This window comes from Neolamprologus brichardi, chromosome 5 (assembly GCF_056152115.1).
Source record: "Neolamprologus brichardi isolate AB-2024 chromosome 5, ASM5615211v1, whole genome shotgun sequence".
Lineage (NCBI taxonomy): Eukaryota > Metazoa > Chordata > Actinopteri > Cichliformes > Cichlidae > Neolamprologus > Neolamprologus brichardi.
Genome location: NC_142108.1, coordinates 32,372,740 through 32,395,000, shown reverse-complemented (window position 1 = coordinate 32,395,000; position 22,261 = coordinate 32,372,740). Strand labels below are relative to the sequence as shown.

Here is a 22,261-nt window from a genome sequence, read left to right as displayed (position 1 = left end):
ACAGAGTGCTATATAAATAAATTGAATTGAATTTTTCTGACTGTAATTATTAGGAATAATAGGATTTTCAGCTCAAGCAATATTCACAATAAACAATAAAAAGTCATACCATTCCCCTGGTTCTTTCTCTAACGTCTTTATTGTTCTACTAAATCTCAACTTTAGCAATTTCTTGTAAATGTTTTATAAAACTATTCGTTGGTGCTTAGAAAGTAGTCAGCCTAGATCCAGTGCAAAATCAGGGTTGTAATACAGTGCTACAGTTAGCTCTGCGATCACAGCCAGGGCCAGCTGCTGAAGACAATCATCAGCTTCCAGTCAGCAAAACTGTTGGGTCTGTGCTTCAGCAGGCCTGCTAGTTCAGACTTATTCCTGTGAACAAAGCAAGACAGAACACTTTAACCGTTTCTTAACTTGCTAGTCTCAGACCACTCCAATGAACCAGCGACCCCCCTGCAGCCTTTTATTCTGTGACACAGTTTACACAAACACCTACTGTAAAAAACCCTCATCATCTCCCCTCACCCCTGTATATGGCTTAGCTTCCTCCAAAGGTTTACCCTATACAAACACAGGTGAGGAGAAAGAGCAGGAAGTAAAACATCCTCACTAAATAAGGACACCGAAAAACTTACTTGCAATGTCTGCAGGTAAAAACTATAGCTAACTGTCTCCCCCACCATTCGGCAGGCCGGGGAAGGGAACAGAAACAGAGAATGTCTTTGATCACACAATTAAAGTAACACGATGACAACATTTAACAATTTCAACCTAACAAAAACCTTTTTTATGCAAAACTACAAAATTAATTATGACAGGTTTTATTAAAGAGTTAAAGAACCAGAATTTCAAGTTAACTTCCTGTTACTTGATGAGATTGTGAACCAAAATTAGATTGTTATGATCTTAAAGATACATTCTTTAATAAAACATGCATTATAATATATCAGAAGGAATTTTTAGCATTTTGAAATACATGCATAGTTGTCACATGTGTATCTGCTGGTCTTGCAGTGACCCGTGGACAGTATTCATTTTGGGCTTTCAGTCAGTGTGTTCAAAGGGTTCAACACACACCACGGGACAGCAGAAATAAAAATGTCTTTTTTCTCTTCACAAGTTGAACTTCTTCATCAGTCTTTTAATCGTGGTGTTTAACAGAGGTGACAAAATAGACACGCTTCACTAAAGTAGAAGTACAAACACTTATCTTAAAAATACTCTGGTAAAAACTGAAGTACTGAACCAGCTTCTTTATTCAAGTAACTGTGAAAAATTACACCCTAGAAAGTGCCCAAAATATTTTGAGCTTTGTGTTTTCAGAACTGTGTACACATTATAAACATATCCATTATAATTATATTGTATGTCTTCTATTTCTTTTCATTGGGGTCTTGTGTCATGTGCAAAAACACGATTGACTGTTTATCCATCAATTCACTTCCACTTATTCTTTTTCGGGGGGCGCTGGAGCCTATCCCAGCTGTCATAGGGCGAGAGGTGGGTACAAAAGTGTGTAACTGTGCAAAAAGGTGTGCCATTAAATGATCATCTGTTTTGCAAACAAGATTGCAAGAGATACACAAACTGTATTAAACCCAATTTAAAAAAGTTGGTTGATTCAGTGACTTTCCCTAGAAAATTGAGAATTTGGTTCAGAGAATGAAAAGCAGTGTTTTAGCCGTGTCATGTGAAGGCTGTGTGCAGGCAGGAGTGGTGAAATGGAGGACCTACAATGTAGACTCTGGAGACAAAATGTGAACTCAAAAGTAACAAACGTCAAAATATAAAAAGAAACTCAGGCAGAACACACAGCATGAATGAGGGTAGATCACTGACACAGAGAAACGCAGGGCTAAAATACACAATCAGGCAATGGGTAACAGGAGGGAAACACAGCTGGGGCAAATCAGGCCTAACGAGACAGGGGAAGCAAAACCAGACACATTAACATAAGACATCACTTCAAAGTAAAACAGGAAACATAACACAGAGATGCGGACTTCAAACGGGGATACAGCAACTATGGATCACAGACAGAAAAGCAGAACAATAAAACTCTAACAAAACCCACATAGAGAACCTAAACTAAGAATAATCCTATAACCCATAAGACAAAGCTAGAATATAATGAAATAAACAAAATCAAAGAACCAAAAACACAAAACACTGGGTTGACGACCCAGGCACCCTAACAAGCTGTCCATCTTTCTCAAACTTACACATACCAATAACTTCCTCTTTACTAAAAATGAGAAGATGGCAGTGTGTGATGTTGAAAGGGGGCATTAAAACAATTTCAAAATGGGAAGTACAAACAGGAAGGAGCAGCAAGAAAGGCTCCATAAAACATGAAGTTAAGAAAAGACACTGGAGAGCAACTCAGCAGCCAACAAGCGAATGGGAACTAACTGCATTTGAATAAAGTCATAAAGATTTTAAAGAACAAAACAAACATAATGAAGTTACTTCTACTGCTCATCCTCTCACTAAAGACAGGTAAAAAGATTATTAACCCTGATATTATATAGTGTATATTACATTATATGTTCTTATTATGGTGTTAAATCATACACAGGACTTTTGAGTTTGAGTTTTTTATTTTCTGCTTATGTACTGTCTTCATAACTTATAATAATTTACTTTGAAACAGGCAAAAATAACGAGTTTTCACAGAGTTAAATATAATTTGCAGACCTCATTTAATCCTCTAGTAAAACTAATGACATTATCACTCAGTAAAATACTTGTAATAAAAATGTTGACATTTACTTCTGATGATGCTGTTGCTGCTACTATTGCTTTAAGCCAGTTGAGAGTGCAAAACCAAGCAAGGGTGAATTCAAAGTTGATGCCAGCCATGGGTGAAACAATGTGGGAGACGGAGGATTACAGAAGCAAATAGTCTGAGGTCATTTTTAGCTATTTTACAGCTTTTTTAACCTCATTTAGAAGAATTAGACGACTCTAACACTTCATTTCACATCTTTGTTATTTTTGTGAAATTCCTCTTTGCCAAGATTTTAATTGTAGTGTGTAATGTCGTATGAAACGGGCACTCATATACACTAAAACACTGTCTTCAAACTAGAAGTGTTTAAGCTTCTATTTTATTTAAAGTGTAAAGTTTTTTGTGTGTGTGTTTGCGTCAGAGGGTTTGTGTCCAGGTTTAGGGAACGCCCCTGAGCAGATGTAAGAGGAAACCACAGATTTGGAAAGGCAGTGTCATGAAACGCTGTGTGGCAGGCAGGAGATGAGGACTCAAAGTGCAGGACTCACAGACTCAGGGGATGAACTCAAAATCACAGCTTTATTTGCTGGTCACAGAAACACGAGCATACAAAGTAAACTAAGCTAAACTGGGAAACAATGGACTAAAACTCACAGGGAGATCCACACAACAAGAGGGACGACGCGACACTGCCTCAGAGAAACACAGGGTTTAAATACACTGGGAAGTAACGAGGGGAATGAGACAGAAGGAGAGCACAGCTGGGAGAAATCAGAACTGACGAGACAAGGGAGCGAAGTAGGATACACTCACATGAGACACAGACCTTCAAAGTAAAACAGGAAATAGCACAGACGCAAACTAGACTAGGGGAGACAGAGCAACTAAGAAACACAGACAACACCAACAACAAAGAGACACAGAGGGCAGCTACTAAATACTCAGAGAACTAAACAGAATACAAGAAAAACCAAACTATGACACTAAAGAATAAGCTGGGACAACAAAGAGAACAAAGAACATAATACAAAAAACTCAGAGGCACAAGAAACTCAAAACACTGGGTCACTGACCAGGACCGTGACAGGCAGAGAGTGAATAAAAACAATTTTAATGAACAATGTGTTTTAACAACAACAGAACTCCAAGACAATAGAACAGGAACAAGAGCTCAATGGCATCAAACAGGAACAGAAGAACACAACCAGTAAAGGCAAAATGACAAAGTAAAACAGGAAGAGACAAGAAAGAGGAAAACTATAATAAGCTCATGATGTAACAAGCCAACTGTGACAGATTACAAGTAATTTTAAAAAAGAAAGAAAAAACAAAAAGGTCTATGCCCTCCTGTAGGCCCCTCACCCACAGGAAGCACTGTGGGGGTAGGGTGGATTGTGTGTTGTGGCAGCCGAGGGCAGAGGCCCTGACGGACCGATCCCTGGTAACCGAGGCTGGCGGTGTGGATATGAAACATCAGCTCTCTCTGCAGTCCTGAGATACTACTGCCTCCGGGCAGTAGTATCTCAGGACCGGAGCCTCTGCTATACTCTCTTTCCGTCTCTGGAATGCGTCCTCATGTCAAGGCGCCGAGTTCTACTCACTGTATTTGTGTGTCAGTTGTCTCAGTATGTCACAGTGTTCAGACAGATGTGGGCAAAACTTTGCTAAGTAGTTCACCATACCTAACAGTCTCTGTACTGCCTTCATGTCTGTAGGTCTGGACATTTGTTCTATAGCCCTAACCTTCTCTGGGTCTATTTTCAGACTGTTGCATGTCAGCTGACGTCCAATGTACGCAGTCTCCTTCTGTTCAAGTTTAAACTTTTCTGCATTCAACTTAATGTTTTTCTGCCTGCAATGAGTCAAAAACTGTCTCAGCTTCTCGTCATGGTAAACTACTGCTTCAGCATCTGTGTCTCTGTGGTCAGCAATCAGCACATCATCTGCAATGATGTAGATCCCTGCCAGTCCATCCAAAGCTTGTGCGAGCTTTCTCTGGAACACTTCCGGAGCTGGACTTATCCCCATCGGCATCCTCAGCCATCTGTAGCTTCCAAACGGAGTCGAAAATGTTGTCAGGTAGCTTCACTCCTCCTCCAATTTCACCTGCTCGAATCCACTCTTCATGTCGCAGACAGTGAACACTTTAGCCTTTGATAGATCAGGCAAAATGTCCTCAATGGTGGACAAGGGAAAGTGGTTGCGTTGTAGGGCTTTGTTTAAGGGTTTTGGATCAATGCACACCGTTAAGTTTCCAGTCTGCTTTTGGACCACAACCATCCCACTGATCCAGTCTGTGCTGCATTCTACTGGTGTGATGATCCCTCTGCGCTGAAGATCTTAAAGCTCCTTCTTTAACAGAATATCTATTTCCTACCCAACGGGGTAGTAAGGTTTATTAGCAAGTCATGTGACAACAACAACATACAGCCTAACGTTCCAGCCCAACACTCACTCACTTGTGTCACACTGTCACACTTGTGTACACATGGAGCCCAACTTATTAGACAGAGGTCTCTTTACTACGGTTCGGAGCTGTAAATTCCGACACCACTTCACATTTAAAGTGAATCTGACCTGCCAGCAAACAAGCTGCTCTCAGCTGGAAGTAAGTTCTTTTAAAAAAAACTAACATTAGCCTAATGCAACTAACTTGTTTTAGTTGTGGTAGTTACCTGGGTTATGTGCCACTAAAGTATCTTTGATGTACTATTGCTGTCTGATTTATTACTATTAATGAATGTTGCATTAACAACCTGCTAGCTGCAAATAATCATGTGCAGTTATGAAAACAGGCAAAAAGAAAACATCACTGATACAGGAATAGTTTTTTATAAGATTGCTGCAAAAGTGCAGCCTTACCTAATGTCCACCTACTGTTACTCATTTTATATAAAGATTTAAAAATCTAGTTGGTGTTGGTATGGAGAATAATCTTCAGTAATAGTAATAAATCACACAGCAATAGTACATTCATGTAGTTGTAAACAGCATGATAATATATTAAGTAATCCAAAGTATTCAGAATACGTTACTCTCATTGAGTAACAGAACACGTTGCAAAATACATTTTGAGGCATTTATTCTTTAATCTGTAGTGGAATACATTTTAAAAGTAACCTTCCCTTTATTTCAGTGACCTTTATCATGTGAATGTTTGCTTTAGGTTGTGAGCTGCTGTCAGAAGAGGAGATTTGCACAAAACAATGGGTTGAATTCACCTGCGACCAAAACACAATTAGAAAATGTCAAATGGCTAACGCTTCAACAACTGAGCAAAACACTCTCAGAGTGATCATTAAGCAAGATCAGACGAAGAATTCATCCGCTGACAGCGAGGAATTAGAATTTAAAATTGGTAAGAAGGAATAATTTCTTATTCACATTCATACATGCTGTGTCTGATTTTAATTCCCTTAGCAAATAACAGCAACAAAACACATTCATAGTTTGGATTACTGTATCTAAATAAATGGATCATGTGAGCCTTTCCTTTCCAGAGAAAAAGACATTTGTGAGTAATACTTTTTTTTCCCAGCAAATCAATGCCCAAAAGCATTTCGTCAATTTGCATACAGCACAGCTAAAACCACCATCAGATGTGATTATCCAGAAGACAAATACAAGTCGTGGATCAAGTTTTTCTGCAAAGGTGAAGATTTCACCTGCGAGGACAATTTATCAACAAACAGGACATCCACTCCCTCAAACATCAGCCATAGCTTCAATATGTCCATCAGTAATGTGTCCTCTCAGGACGATGGTATTTACTGGTGCGGCGTAAGATCACCTGAGGGGATTCCTCATGCTGCCCTCACACAAATAAAACTAAGTATTGAAAGTAAATAACTTATGTTTTCCACTTTAAATGTTTACATTTTATATTTAGGAACTACTAACGTATGTTTGCCTCTTTTTTCCACAGATATTAAGAGCTTCACAAGATCACCAGCTGTTGGAGAGAACTTCACATACTGGTGTAAATATAACCAGACTGTCTCAAATTGGACAAAATTCATCTGTAAGGGAGAAGATCCATCTATATGTGAACCTTTAGTAAGCACCAGAGATCCCAATAGGAACAAGAGGTTTTGGATGAATGACAATAAAAAAAAGAAAAATATCAGCATGACAGTGAGAGAAGTGACAGTGGACGACAGTGGGACATACTGGTGTGGAGCAGAAAGCACCGATGAACACCAAAGTAACAGGTTCTTCAACAGATTGTCCCTGACTGTAGGTGAGCCGTGCTATCTTATTATCTGACCCTGGGTCATAATGCACAGCATATTAAAGCAGGCTCATTTTGCACATATATTATACTTTTAATTCATTATTTATAATGTTTTATTTTTTGCAGTTTTAATAAATCATTTTAAAAATAAAAATATTAAAAAATAAAGACTTTTAATCGTAACTGTTAGCAAGAAAATGACTTTAAAAGAATTTAAAAGAAACAAAAAGGTTTGACACAGAACGAGCTTTAAGAAAAGAGGACGTGCTTATACTCGGCACACTTTCTGATTATGAGGTATTACCACATTAGGTTAGTAAATGGTTCTAATATTGCGCTTTTCTACTCTGAGCACTCAAAGCGCTTTATACAACTTGTTCATTCAACAAATCACACCCATTCACAAAGCACTTTTCTAGGTTTTCAGTGCAACCTAACTAACATTCTTACACATTCACTCTGATGGATGCATCGGAGAACAACCAGCGGTTAGTATCTTGCACAAGGATATTTGGCATGCAGACTGGGATCAAACCCCATCGAACACAAGACTTTTACTTGCTAACTTCACTTCACTAACATTACATTTTGTAATGCCACTTTAAAAAGTGGAGAGGAAAACGAGATGGTAACCTCTAAGCTGGTATCTAAAAATTATAAATATTCTTTTTTTTCCAAATTGATGATATCATTTCATCATTTAATTAAACTCTGTTAATTTAATGCCTCAAAGTAGAGTCTGAATGCACATTTGTCTCCTTAGGTTTCCACCAATCATTTACGTCAGCTGATTTTTCAACTACAGGACCCGCTGCCTCTGCTGAGAGTCATGGTGAGAGAGTACATGTGGTATCCTAAAACTTCTGCAGCTTATGAGAACTGGGAAAGTTTGTGGATGTTCATATAACATTTTTTATTTTTTTAATTTCTTAAAAACTGCTCCTTTCACATTTCCCAACAAAGACAGTTTGGGATGTCAATGCTGGGATGATGAATAATGCTGGAAAATTGTTGTTTGGTTTACGCTGCAGGCATTTCTGACGTTGGAATAGTTCTAATCATAATAACTGGGTTGGTGTTTCTGGTCGTTTTCATCCTTGTCTACAGACGTAAGAACTTTCACTAAATCTTTTGTACATCATCAGTCACACAAACATGTTTGCTGCTTTTATCCAAAAAAAGAAAAACACATCCCTGTACTTTTGTACAAATGATATCTAACAATCTGCAGTATACATGATGCATGACATTAGCTGACATTTTTAAAGTTATGAAAGATATAATCTTTGACATTAAAAAAAATCAAACTAGAAAAAATGCAAATCTTTAACAGGTAATTTTGCTTATTTCTTGATTTTCTGCTTCGTTTCTGCCAGGAATCTCCTTTTCAAAAAGTAGAGGAGCTAATGCAGCATTGCAACATGCCAAAGAGGTTAGTGTGGAATTTTAATTTGTTTATTTATTTATTTTCATGTATAACTGGTGAAAATCCAGGAAACATAGTTGAAATGTCTCCCCAGTTAAAACCTCCTGGACTGAACTGCAGACACACAGATGTTGGCTCATAAAAGCTTTTCAGGCAGACGTCTGTTATAAAGGATGAAATATATTTCACATTACGGCAATAATGAAAGAAAATATACATTCCTTTAAAATATATTTTACTGGCAACTAATGATTACAACTAATCAGCGCATTGCAACATAACCTGCCGCAATGTTTTTTTAATCATTTTGAAAATGATTGTAGGGTGTATTTATCATAAAACATGACAGCAATAAATCGTCATACAGATGAATAAACGTCCAAAAGTTTTATTTACTGAGTATTAAATTTGAAATTAACTTTATTAACAGTTTTGAGGACATTCTATCTAAGTACTGTTTATCCTTATGTAACCCAGGTCCCACGTAGCTATGGTAAAGCTAGAGTATATAGTACAATGAGACTGGGCCTGGGTTCGTAGTGCTATTAATAATGATACCTGATACCCTCTAATTGCTATAATAAGGACCACCACAACTGTATTTTACACAAATTAAATCCCTCACCGGGTATTTATTTAGACAGCAAAGAAATGAATAAAATAAACAGTTACTTTTATAAAACGAAGTGAATTCAAATAAACAAACAAAAATACTGTAAAAGTGACTACATGGATTATAAATAAAAGATTATCACGACAAAATACCTCGTTCTTAGGTGCCAAATGTTATTTCAGTTACAACAGCTCACACCTTTAACAGGGATGAATTTCAACCTTTGATAACAACTACACACTTACTCAATTTAAACCAAATTTGTAACAGTGGGCCCACACACACACACACACACACACACACACTTTAACCTGTCCACACTACACTGGTAGCACAGTGCTTGTTGCAGGCCTGATTCAAAGTTCGGGTGCGGTAAGGCCTAAAACTGTTGGCCGCTTCACTCAAGCTGAGCAATAAACAAAATACGTGCACTTTAGTTCCAGTTAGTACTCACGAGTCCAATGAGTTTGTTAGTGGGGCAATCAGAAACGGGCAGTTAGCAGTTAGTTCACCAGTAGTGAAGACAGTCTGGGGCGAGAAAACAGCAGGGTCCATCCGGGCTGAAACCTCTCTCTCCCTCTCCTTTCAGAGCGTCCATCGGCTTCTAAACATATTAAAACACTTGAGCTAAAATACCAAATGCTATCACATAACGATTTAGCATTAGCATGCTTTGACTGAAAATCACAGAGCTAAACATACAGCATGGCATCACAGCACATAAGGCGGTAAGCTGCGCTAATTAGCAAGCCGCTAGTTAGCATCACATATCACGCCATTTTACCACTACAACGAATAGTTACAGTACAAATGTCAAGGCACACAGAGTCATTTACCTCTTGCAGATCACAAATAAGTAATATCAGGACCACCGGTAGTCGACCTCAATGATACTCTTAGATGTAAAATCCACACCACGTTTGCCTTGCGACATCTCTCTCTTCGGACTTAGCTTCTGTGTCCGCTCCCACAGATTCACACAAACCTTACCACTCGTCCCGCCCCCATAACAGAGAAGAGTGACATTGACTGGCTCGTCAGCACAAACAACCAATGACAATACAGATACAGATAAGATTAAGATAACTGACATTAGATGGGTAAATATACTTAGGTTACACCCCGACATATTGATTCTGCACAGAAAATGAACTCGAAATCATGAAACCCTTTTATTTATTGGACTCTTAACTGTAAATGAAATACATTTGTACCAAAGCATATGATTTTTAAACCTTTTATCAACTATTTATATTTTAACCATTTTTTTATAACAGCAGACTTTTTCTTTATACTGCAAGCCCGAATAATTGCAGACAGGGCTACACTTAGGATTTTATATGAAGTTTTTAACCTATATTTTTTTATTTTGTAGTTGAAGGACTGTACGTATGAGGAGATACAGGAGCGCCCCCAGCAACCAGACCAGCCAGAAAATGCACTGACCTCAATTTATGTCACTGCTAGCGTTCCCGCAGATGTAGCTGCCTCACCACATTATGATTGCATCAACTTTGAAAGCTGCTCTGACAAAGCTGGTGGTGAGGCGCTGAAACGCAGCTCCTCTGCCGGTGAATATTCTACTTTGACATTAAGCAAATGTCCAACCAACCCGACAATCACTCAACCATCCAGACCAGCAGAGGAGAATCTCTACTCAGTAATCAATGAGCCTGAGCCGAAATGAAAATCAGATCAGCTGTCAGAATTTGTTGTAGTGAGAATGTGCTTTTTAAAGCGTGTTATATTCTGTGGAGCTGGGCAGGTGTAGGTGTGTGCTGCTGCTCTTTTCCCCAGTCGGCACCTGGACCCACTCAGCCATTGACCCCGACAGTCCAGGTGTTGTTTTCTAGTGTATGAAACCGAGGTTGAGCAAAAGAAGAGCCCGGTAATGTCTTTTGGAGTTGTGTTTGTGGGAGCAGTGTTGAAATCTAGTGATGGGCAAATTAAGCTTGTTTTGAAAAAGTGTTTGTTACCCAGTTTTTCAACACAGTGTTCTTTGGCGGCATCTGGTGGCCAAGAATATGAAGAGCAGCTTGAATCTATAAGGGAAAATGAACTGCTAATGATGCTCACACTCAAGCTGAGTTGGCAGCTCGGTCAACCGGACTACTGTTGTGGTCCTCTTAATATGTCTTTGGGGTTTTTTTCCTCTTTCGTTTTTTGTGCGTGCATATTTCTTATGTATGTTTTTGACTTGGCTTTTGACTTAAGATAACACAACGTTATTATATTTGCTTTTTTATTTAGTATTAGCAGAATGTCCTCCTTTCCTGGTGAATTGTGTCATGTTTTTTTTTCCTTTTTGTTTTGATATTGATATAACAGCACTGCTGTCTCTTTGTGTTGATAAGAATAAAGTTTATCATTTAAAAGTTTCTGTATTATTTTGCTTGTTTTTTTCTCTCCCAGCTCTACTTTTGTTGCTCCACACACCCTCCTCTGGCCTCCGTCTTGGGGACATAACAAAGAGTTTAGATGAAATCTGCAAATGATGTCATAATTGGTGGAAAGTATTTCCCAGAAGGATGACTGGTTCATAAAATGTGAGCTGGTCACACAGACTGTAAATAACACATTGTGTGGAAGAAAGAAAGGGTCATAGATTCCTTTATCAATTCATCTATCAGTAATCGATCAGGAAATTTAAAAAAAAAAAAGAAACTAATAACCAGAACTTATCTAAACTAAGAACAAATCAGTCTGCTTTGTGCTGTCGACTCAACCACTCAATTAGCCTTTACCAGGAAATTCTTTGACTCTCATCTTACTGTCAGTGACAAGTTAACAGGTCCGTGTACCACAGTGATGCCGTTAGCATCACTTCCTGCTTTCAAGATAAGTGTTTTTCTGCATGTCTGTGGTCATGCAGCAGTTTATTTGTGCCACTTCTTGATCCCACAGGAAGTTAACTCATCGTTATTTTTGCTGCATTGCCAATACCAACAGTTCCTACTTCTGACTCTGCTTCTGCAGAAATGATGCAGGCTCATTTTAGCTTACAGGGTTTACAGATTACATCAATTTACAGATGAAACTGGGCCTTAAACATCTGGTTTGCAGGATGAAAATGACAGATTTTGTGACGTGAAATTAAAGATTTGATTAAATTGGCTTTGTTAGTGATTCACATTTACATTACTACTATAAATATTCTAAAAAGATTTTAGAGTTCTTTTAGAGTGCTTTCCCATCATTCGACATGTTGTTTTCGAGGTGTTTTTGTCACGGCGGGGTGCGCCGGTGTGAAGAAGAGGTAGACCCAGATGCAGACACGGTGGAGACAGAACTAGGTTTCCAAAAATAAAGCGAGCCTTTATTGTGGCTGATGGCATGACAGAAACACTAGAGAACACTGAAACTGGGAAAACTAAGGAGACTAAGAACACTGTGTAACCTAAAAAAGACTATGACACTCTGTGAAAGAACTATGAACACAGAGTAACTAGGCAGGCTATGAAACAGTGACACAATAACAGAAACTATGAAAAGATGAGGTGAGGATAACAGACGATCTGACCCCGACTGAGCAGAAACACACGTATTAAGTACACATAAGGAATGATCAGGGGAAGCGGAATCACATGGGGAAAACAGCTGACAACAATTAACATAATGACAGGACAGGGGACGTGAAGCTAAATACAATAAACAAAAAACACAAGGATCCTTCAAAATAAAACGGGAAACATAACGAGACCCAGACATGACTCGAACTAGACAAACAAAGAAAACTTGGACATGAAACATGACAGATAAACACACGAAGACTTAACACAGAAAACTTCACACGGGGATCAGACAAACGGGGAGCTCGATAAATCATGAATTAAAACTGTAACCTAGGCATGACAGAATGTAACTAGACCAGGGCTCGCAAAATCGCTAGCCCGACGTCCCGGGGCTAGCGATTTCTCCAGTCGGGCTACCAAAAATCTATCTCTGCCCTGCCCGTTGGGCTATCTTATGCCGGGCTCACACTGTGCGATTTTGTCAGTCGCGCGATTCAGCTCCTGCTCAAACTGCACGATTGACTCGCAGGGGTTCATAGAAATTTCTGTTCAATTAGAACCAAGTATTTGAGTTGATGATTGTAATTTTTATACAATGTTGTAATTTGTGTTTTTTTGATTGTTTTGTTTCCGTTACAATAGTATACTTTAATGTATAATATTGTAAAGGAAACAAAACAGGAAACAAAGCATCAATGAAAAAAATTGCTCTCTTTTTTATTCGGGCTACTTAAATTTATTTTGGGCTACCAAAAACTGAAGAGTCCCTGCCCGAAGGGCTACCAGGGATTTTGAAATTTTGCGAGCCCTGTAGACTGAAAGGAATAACAAAAACATCAAGAAACTCAGAATACTGGGTCACATGACCCAGGACCATGACAGTTTTCAGTCAAGGTTTAAGAGACTAAAATATTTTCTTTCATCTCCAGTTCAGACAGTGTTCAAATTTTCTGGAATCAGTGTCATTCGACATCATGTGGTCGCATACAAATAAACGTTGCTTTGCTTTTGTGAAATATTCTTTATAGCCTAACTTTGACGTGATGGTGCAGTTAAAACTAAGAATATGAAGCTATTTCTGTCGTGCTGTCTGATCATTTCCTTTGTCCCACGCAACACTTACCTCATCTTTACTGCCAATGAAAATATCGTAACCTATGACAAAATAACATCAAACCGAAAAGTTAGTGTGAGGAAACTTTAGGTGTTATGTGGCAGAAGTTTAAGCGACCAACAGAAGAGCAGCGTGACAAAAGGAAACTAACTGCAGATCTGAAACCAACATAATGAACTTACTGCTACTACTCATCCTCTCACTGACGACAGGTAAAAACATTACTAACCCATACGTACAGATATCGCACACTAAGCAACACTAGACTGTGTATATGTATGACACAGATGTCTGATTATCGATAGTGTTAACTGTATGAGAAGGGGTCCTACAACCAACTAAACACAGAAAATTCAATAACAGGACATCACCGGATACTAACAGTTCTCTTTGGTCTGCAGGTTGTGCTGCCTATGGTGAGGAAATAGCCATGGCATGCAAACATGGATGGGTTCAATTCACCTGCAAATATCCTGAAGCAAATAAAAAATATGACCACATCAATGTAGTTATTCCCAATAGAACAAGCTTACGAAGCTCTCTGAAGGATGTTTGGGAAGATAAAGGCAGATTTTCTCTGTACCATGACACAAAAAATAAAACTCTCATGGTGGGCATCAGAGATCTTAAACAAGAAGACTTTAGGAAGTACAGATGTGAATTTTATCAAGGCTCAATCAGATCTCCTGTCAAAAAGGAATTGGACTCTGGTAAGAAATGTGATTATTATTGTTGTTGTTGATGTTATTAGTACAACACAAGAAATTAATAACTAAAAACAGATTTCCTCACCTGTATTTTGGTATTATATAGTTTGTTTCTATCACACAACATAAATCATAGTTTGGAAAAGTAAAGATTTATTACAGATTACAGGTTAAACGCATGTTTACATTACTTTGTTTGTTTTTTAATCTCAGAAGTTACTTTACATCCCAGACTTTTGAAAGGAAATTTCACAGTTTGCTCGTGTCTTCATCTGTTTCACACCTTTGTCAGCACACGAGGAAGTTAAAAATGTTAAAGTAGTGTGCGACAAAGTACAAGTTACATGTTGTGATATAATGAAGCACATTCAAATACTTTATTGTCCTTGTTTGGGGGGTTTTGTCTTTTTTTTATACAGAAAACTGCCAGCAACCATTTACTCAAACTGTGACCAGAACAGGTAACATCAACATCACGTGTGATTATCCAGAAGACAATTTCAACTCCTGGGTCCAGTTTTTCTGCAGAGGGGAGAATTTCACCTGTAACGATATTTTATCAACAAAAGGTCCGACGTTAAACGGGAAATTCAGACTCACAAACACCAACAGAGGCTTCGACGTGTCCATCAGGGATGTTTCCTCACAGGACGCTGGTCTCTACTGGTGTGGAGGGGAATCAAATGATGGAAGCTTCAGAGTTTCATTCAGACAAATAAAACTGGAGGTTGAAGGTGCTGTGGGTTTATTATTAATCATGTATCATATATTTAAGTACATATATCAAACCAATTAAAAAGTCCAGGAAACATTTTTTTTCAGGATCTAAGAGTCAAAACATTCTGGTGCGTTTCTGTGAGGGACCAGTGTTACTTTTGCTCCCTGATGCATATTTGATGTATGTCTTAATCTTCAGTTGGACAAATACAGTTAAATATAATTCTCACTGTTTGTTTATAGAGCCACCAAGAGGCCAATCATCAACTTTCACACAGTCAACTGTTGTTCCTCACGAGAGCTCTGGTAAGAATCCGTGTTTGTCCACAAAGGGAGTGATGACTTTGAAGCCTCTAACATGGTCATGCAGGTCCTGTGTGAGAGCACTGTGGGGAGACATATGTCCAGCAGAGGAAGTCTGTAGTCACAGAAACCCACACTGGGCAATGTGGTCATGAAATGTAGCAGCTCATACCACAGGCTGACATTTTAGTCCTCCAGTCAGATACTGCTGCTGCAAAGTGGTCTGCTATATTTATTTAAAGGTTTAGGCATGCCTAGATTTAGGAGAGCATATGCCCACACTCTAGGTGTAGACTGCCCTACTCGGGCCCAGATATGGCCCAAATTACACACAAGTGCTGGGACCCACAGTGCAGGTCACACATGTGTCTCTTGGTGCATTACCACCAGTGAATGGTATGGAGCGAGGACCACAATGTTGCTCTAAGGGTTTCACCAAATTCAACTGGTGTATTTATCTAAATTATAAGCTAAGCTAAGCTAAGATAAGCTAAGCTAAGACTTTATTGATCCCACAACAGGGAAATTTTTTGCGTCACCTCAGCTCAGGTACAGATATCAGAAGGAAATACAAAAATACAAATAAGTACAATCAATGAAAAAAAGTAAGATGATACACTATATACAATGGTAGCATACGCAGTATGTGATTATGGATATAGTTGGAAATATGGAAGACATAAACTATATAGCTTGGAAGGTCATGGAAGGTCCATTATGCATGAAGTAACACTGACCCATCATAGATATATGATGGGTCAGTGTTACTTTTGCTACCTGATGTATATTTGATGTATGTCTTAATCTTTTGTTGGACAAATACAGTTAAATATAATTCTCACTGTTTGTTTATAGAGTCATCAACAGCATCACCAACTTTCACACAGTCAGCTGTTGTTCCTCACGAGAGCTCTGGTAAGAATCCGTGTTTGTCCACAAAGGGAGTGATCACTTTTAAATCTCTAATATGGTCACGTGGGTCCAAGAGTATTTTGGGGAGACAAATGTCCAGCAGAGGTAGTCTGTAGTCAGAGAAGCCCACACTGGGCCATGTCACCATGAAATGCAGCAGCGTATACCATTGGCTGCACGTTTTAGTCCTTCAATGAAATACCGTTGCTGCAAAGTTCAAGGTGGTCTGGTACATTTATTTAAAATGGCCATAATCTCTCCTTTGTTTAGGCATCCCTGCATTTAGGAAGGCATATACCCACACTCTAGATATAGACTGCCCCACTTGGACCCAGATATGCCCCAAGTACTGGGACTGGGCACATGTGTGACCACAGTGCAGGTCACACATGTGCCCCATGGTACATTACCACCAGTGAATGGTATGGAGCGTGAGCTAAATTTAGATTAATTACAGCTCGATTCCTAAAAATGTTGTTTTGATTGAGCATTAAAGGGCTGTACAGTGGTTCCTCGTTTATCGCCGGAGTTCTAAAAATAACCCAGGACAGGTGAAATCCAGAAAGTAGCCAACTTCATTTTTTACAATTAATATAGATGTTTTAAAGCTGTAAAACCCCTCACGACACACTTTATACACTTTTTTATGACAGGCGTGAACATTTTCACACTTTTCTCTCTTGTTTAAACTCTCAAAGTTCAAACCTTAGAAAAATAAGTCCAGTATTATAGAAAGAAACCAAAGATCAAACCCTGTTTTCAGGCCAGAACATGGGAATAGAGCAGCTGCCAGAGAATTCAGCATGAATGAATCAATGGTACAGATGTAGATGAAGCAAGAAGAATGAATTGAGTAAAGTTTGAATTATCTGACTGTTTTGTTTCGCTTAATGTGCCTTATAATCTGGTGCGCCTTATGGTCTGAAAAATATGGTAATTTCTACGTTCCTTTAGCATGTCCAGAAGTCAGACTTTTTGTCTGATAGTTATCATCGTCCTCTGCTTTCAGCAGACAAAACGGTGCGAAAAGTTTCGACATTGTTGTGTTTGTTGGGGAGAAAACTTATAAAGATACAGCACGGTACTTCAGAGTCACACTGCTAGCATGGAAGAATTGTGTAAATTTGACAAGCTGAACGCATTTTGTACTGAACAGGAGACACAGCATGGAGGAGATGCAGAACACAACGTGTTGTAAAAAAAAAACAACAACAACCCATGCAAAATTGCACAAGAAAATCCACAAAACAGAGAGGCTTCAAAAAGTGAAGGGCTTTATATTGAAGGACCGCTGTATTGCCCAAAAATATGTTTAACAAAGTGAATATGAACTTAGTTGAACTCTAAACTCTCACATAAACTCTCTGTGTTGTTAATTAACACTTGGGAATCTACCAGGGATCAGTCCATTGTTTAGTCCACCTCAGCAGGTTAGCACAGAAAGAACTGTTGCAGATGCAAAAAGAGGTCATGCAAAGTCCACACAGAAAGATCCAGTCCTGCTGTGAGACAACAGTGCCAGCTACTGCATCGAGTTTTTGAATTTCAAACATTATAAAGTGTAGCCTGAAATTAGAGCAAATGCAATAAGACAGTTGATTTATGTAGCTTTGAGATTAGCTAGACTCAGTAAGACTGTTTTGGTGATTGGTTGCGGAAAAGATGTTGACATTTTTATTTTCTTTTTTAAAGGTGTACATTTTTTTTTTTTATCTATTGAAAATTTAAAAAATATAGAAGTTAATGTTTCAACATGTGAACATATTATAAAAGTAAATGCTGAGTTTGAATCAGTAACTCTCTAAAGACAATTAAAAACTATATTTAGTCCTGTTAAGAATCTTAAAGTGCTTTCAGACTCATCTTCACATAGTTTGAAACATGATGCCAGCTGGAACAGACATTTTTCCATCAGTGTCGAAAGTTTACACCCTTTTGTTTATTTTGCAGGTGTCTTCGAGCTGGTCATTACTGTAATGAAGTGTATAACTGTGCTGGTGCTTCTGGGAGTTTCGATCCTTATCTTCAAACGTGAGAACGTTCATGAATCTCTGTCAAATTGTAATTGTGTGACAGCAATAATGTGTGTGATGGTTATTATGTGTTGTTGAGCTAGAAATTCAGTAGTAAAAGTTTTAGGTAAAAATGTTTTACCTTATTTGCAGTTTTAAGTCCAATTTGTCTGAATAGCATTTATTATTAGGATTATGAATCAACTATTTCAACAACATTTTTTGTTCTCTTGTTGAAGGACTGTGTGTCCAAGGAGATACAGGAGCACCTCCAGCAGCCAGAAGATGCAGCAAACTCAATTTGTGTCACTCCCAGCATTCCCACAGATGTTGCTGCCTCACCACATTATGCTAGCATCAACTTTCAAAGCTGCTCTGGTAGTGAGCACTGAAACCTCTGCCTGTAAATATATATTACAATATGAAATTAAGCAAATTTCCAACCAACCAACTGTCTCTCAACCATCCAGACCAACAGAGCAGAAACACCACTCAGCAGTCAATGAGCCTGAGCAATAATAAACATAAGGACAGCTCCGCCACTTAGTCATTTTTGAGGTTATTTAATATAAAAAAAAATGTTGTACTCATTAATATCCATAGATTAACATGTAATTACAAACAAATCTGGGCAGTTTATAATGTGCCAGCTGGTTAACTGCTGCTGAATATAAGCAAAGATGATGACAAAGCGATACTCGCCATGATGACGCCTGATAACGCTCCAGTGCTCTGCAGAAAAACTCTGCTCAAAAACCTTACACGCCTTGGCTAACTCCTTAACTCCAACATCCCTGCTCTCCTCCCTCTGGTGTTCATTGACCTGTCGCTCATTCAGTTGCTTGGTGATCAGTCTTAGCTTAAATCTGACCTCGCATTTTAAAGAGCTGTACAAATTATTCAGAGTAGTGTGTACCACCTCCAGGAGCACCGAAATTAGACTTTAAAGTACACGATTTATAAGTTCATTCACCAGGATTAATGTCATTGGGCCTCCACTGAATCTTTCTTACTTTGAATTGTTGTTTGGCAGGAGACTGTGTTGGACCTACTAAAGGAAAACTGAATACTTTGCTCGAGGCCAGGAATTTCAGCAGCTTATGTTCAACCTGCAGAACTGTGCAGGTGGACAGAGGGAGGGACAGTATGTGGAGCGGGCAGTTAAATGGTAATGGTAAATGGTCTGGTTCTTATATAGCACCTACTCTTTCTGAATACTCAAAGCGCTTTTTCTGTCTAAGTGTTTTCTGTTTAACATTCATATACAGTCATAATCTAAATGTACGTGTGTGTCACAGAGGCCGAGATTTGCTACAGAAATATTTTATGTTTGCATGTTTTAAATGGTCATTAAAGCCATTGTTCATATTTACATTTCATGTTGTGTTTTTCTTTGCTTCTGTGTGCCTCCCATTCTACTTTTAAATACTCTAGGAACAACAAGTAGGCCTGCAGAGCGAGAGCGAAGTGCTCTAATAGGGTGATATAGTACTACAAGGTCATTAAGATAAGATGGGGCCTGATTATTTAAGACCTTGTATGTGAGGAGCAGGATTTTGAATTCAATTCTGGATTTAACAGGAAGCCAATGAAGGGAAGCCAAAACAGGAGAAATCTGCTCTCTTTTTCTAGTCCCTGTCAGGACTCTTGCTGCAGCATTTTGGATTAGCTGAAGGCTTTTCAGTGAGTTTTTGGACATCCTGATAATAATGAATAACAGTCATCCAGCCTGGAAGTAATAAATGCATGAACTAGTTTTTCAGCGTCACTCTGAGACAGGATATTTCTAATTTTAGAGATGTTGCACAAATGGATGAAAGCAGTCTTACGTATTTGTTTAATATGTGTGTTGAAGGACATGTCCTGGTCAAAAATTACTCCAAGGCTCCTCACAGTGTTACTGGAGGCCAAGGTAATGCCATCCAGAGTAAGAATCTGGTTAGATACCATATTTCTAAAATTTCCAGGGCTGAGTACAATAACCTCAGTTTGATCTGAATTTAGAAGCAGAAAATCCCAGTGATTATATGCCATTCACTTTGACACCGACACATTACTACCTTCTTGATCTGTGCAAAAACAAAGTTTTAATCTAATCTAATCTAAGTTTATGTCTAATCATAAAAGTAGCTACAAGTTCTATTTTCTTAAACAAATATAATTGCAATACCTATGTAGCCCTCATTTACTCAATACCACTAAATAAATGGGCTTTGGGTTCTTTTTCTAGTGTACTCTCGTACGATGTTTTTAAATTAACTTCTCTTTTGTTTCTGGGATCAATGAAGCTTATTCCTTAACAGTAGCACTACACGCGAAAATGAACACCAGTGTCTACAGTGCAGTAAATCATGTCATACACCATGTAAAGTAGAGCATTGCAACCCTCCTTTAATTTACCAAACAATGAAAACAAGAAAATAACAAAATGGCAGATTTCAGTATTCAGGCAAACCAAAAAAAGCACACACAGCAATTTACCCACTGTACACAGAATCTCCACATATACAGTGTAAACCACCAGTGATAAAACAATTATAGTCCCAAACTAAACCTAAAGCCGGCAGAGATAAACCCTACGTTGCAGGCCTGTATTGCTCCAGTATAAATCCAAAACGACCTCCCAACCGGAAGTTCTTCACTCAATGAGCAAAATATAAATAAATAAACTCAGTACCTTGTGAAACGTGCACTTCCCACCAGATTAATCCAGGCAACCAGTTGTCTTCAGCTCCTTCAGAAACACTCCGCTCTCAATGCAGTAGCACAAAGATGAGGAAGGTCCGTGATCTCCACAAGCTACCTGTTTTAGCTTCCCACGTTGCCAGAGGTACTCTGAGTGACGCGGGCACTCAGAATGACTATCTGGGGTCTGTCCGTCGTTATCCAGTTCGGTAACGATTCTCTGCAGCTTGTTAAGTTCCACAACTTTAGCGAAACGGCAGTCTACAGTAGTCCTTATTAGCGAATGGCTGGGTTAGCCTTGCTTTAACTTAATGCGGCCGCAGTAAACAAAACACACAGTCCAGCAGCTTCACACCGAAACTTTACGTGTCATGTCACTAACTTACCGACACTGTGACTTATCTTTCCGAAAAGTCAAAATACACTTACTACTAGTACATAAAAACAAGCTAGCTTCTCCGGATGCTCCGTGTAACTCACGCGCCACCGCTCTCCCTCCTCGCGCTCTCTTTTTTCTCTTTTTCCTTCTCCACCCTGTGTTACCTTCACAGACCATATCCCCGTAGGAAATTACAGTTCTCACAAACAATTCACAAGAAAAGAAAGATAACTTATTTTAAACAATGCAAACATGTTTTTAATCATTTTACATGAACTTTTACCTTTTTAATATACAAGAAAATTTAAATAAATGAACTCTTTGATATTTATATTCTCAGACTTCACTTATCTTTTACTATTTATGCATCTTTTAAACCCGGGTTACACCTACAATATGTACAAAAGTAACAAATCTAGCTCCTCTAGATGCAGATGTGCACACGAAGCAGAACAGGCCAGCTCTGGCAGTCTCGACTGGTCCCATTTTTCAGTCGCCCCATTCAAACACAAAACGGTATCCTATTTTGGTAAAAACGAAAAGCACGGTATGTTTCGAGTAATTAACATACAGTTGTAAATTGTAAATTCAAATGAAAAAAGCAGCAAAGATTGTCATTCATACAGAGTTATTATGTGAATTGTAGGGTGATTAATTGTAGATAATGTTACAGATTTTTCCTATTGTTTTCAAAGACAGTGTGCCATATTACTGTAAATGAATATATTTTCAACATATTAGCAGTATAAAAATCAAAACAAATCACCCATTGTCAGTTTATAGAAATTTAATATAGATATTACAATCATTTACTCTTTTTGATTTAATGGTAATTTAAAGTTGCCATTTTACAGTTTTTTAGGGTAATTTTTACATACATTTCTTACAGTGCAGTTGCAAAAAAAAAGAAAACCAT

The 22,261-nt window shown here is 38.4% G+C and overlaps 2 protein-coding genes across 2 annotated transcripts; both read left to right on the top strand.

Annotated features, from left to right (window-relative positions):
* The first annotated feature begins 2,387 nt into the window (after window positions 1-2,387).
* Window positions 2,388-10,721, top strand: LOC148102840 (uncharacterized). The gene is made up of 8 exons (XM_087841088.1): window positions 2,388-2,499; window positions 5,898-6,089; window positions 6,270-6,572; window positions 6,657-6,971; window positions 7,771-7,797; window positions 7,997-8,074; window positions 8,342-8,397; window positions 10,380-10,721. Exons 1-8 carry the CDS (start codon window positions 2,460-2,462, stop codon window positions 10,689-10,691), a joined length of 1,323 nt encoding a protein of 440 aa, XP_087697214.1. The 5' UTR covers window positions 2,388-2,459; the 3' UTR covers window positions 10,692-10,721.
* Window positions 10,722-14,060: 3,339 nt separating this feature from the next.
* Window positions 14,061-15,133, top strand: LOC148102839 (polymeric immunoglobulin receptor-like). Its single transcript, XM_087841388.1, has 2 exons — window positions 14,061-14,340; window positions 14,757-15,133. The coding sequence occupies exons 1-2, from the start codon at window positions 14,061-14,063 to the stop codon at window positions 15,131-15,133; spliced, it is 657 nt and encodes a 218-aa protein (XP_087697514.1).
* Window positions 15,134-22,261: the final 7,128 nt, after the last annotated feature.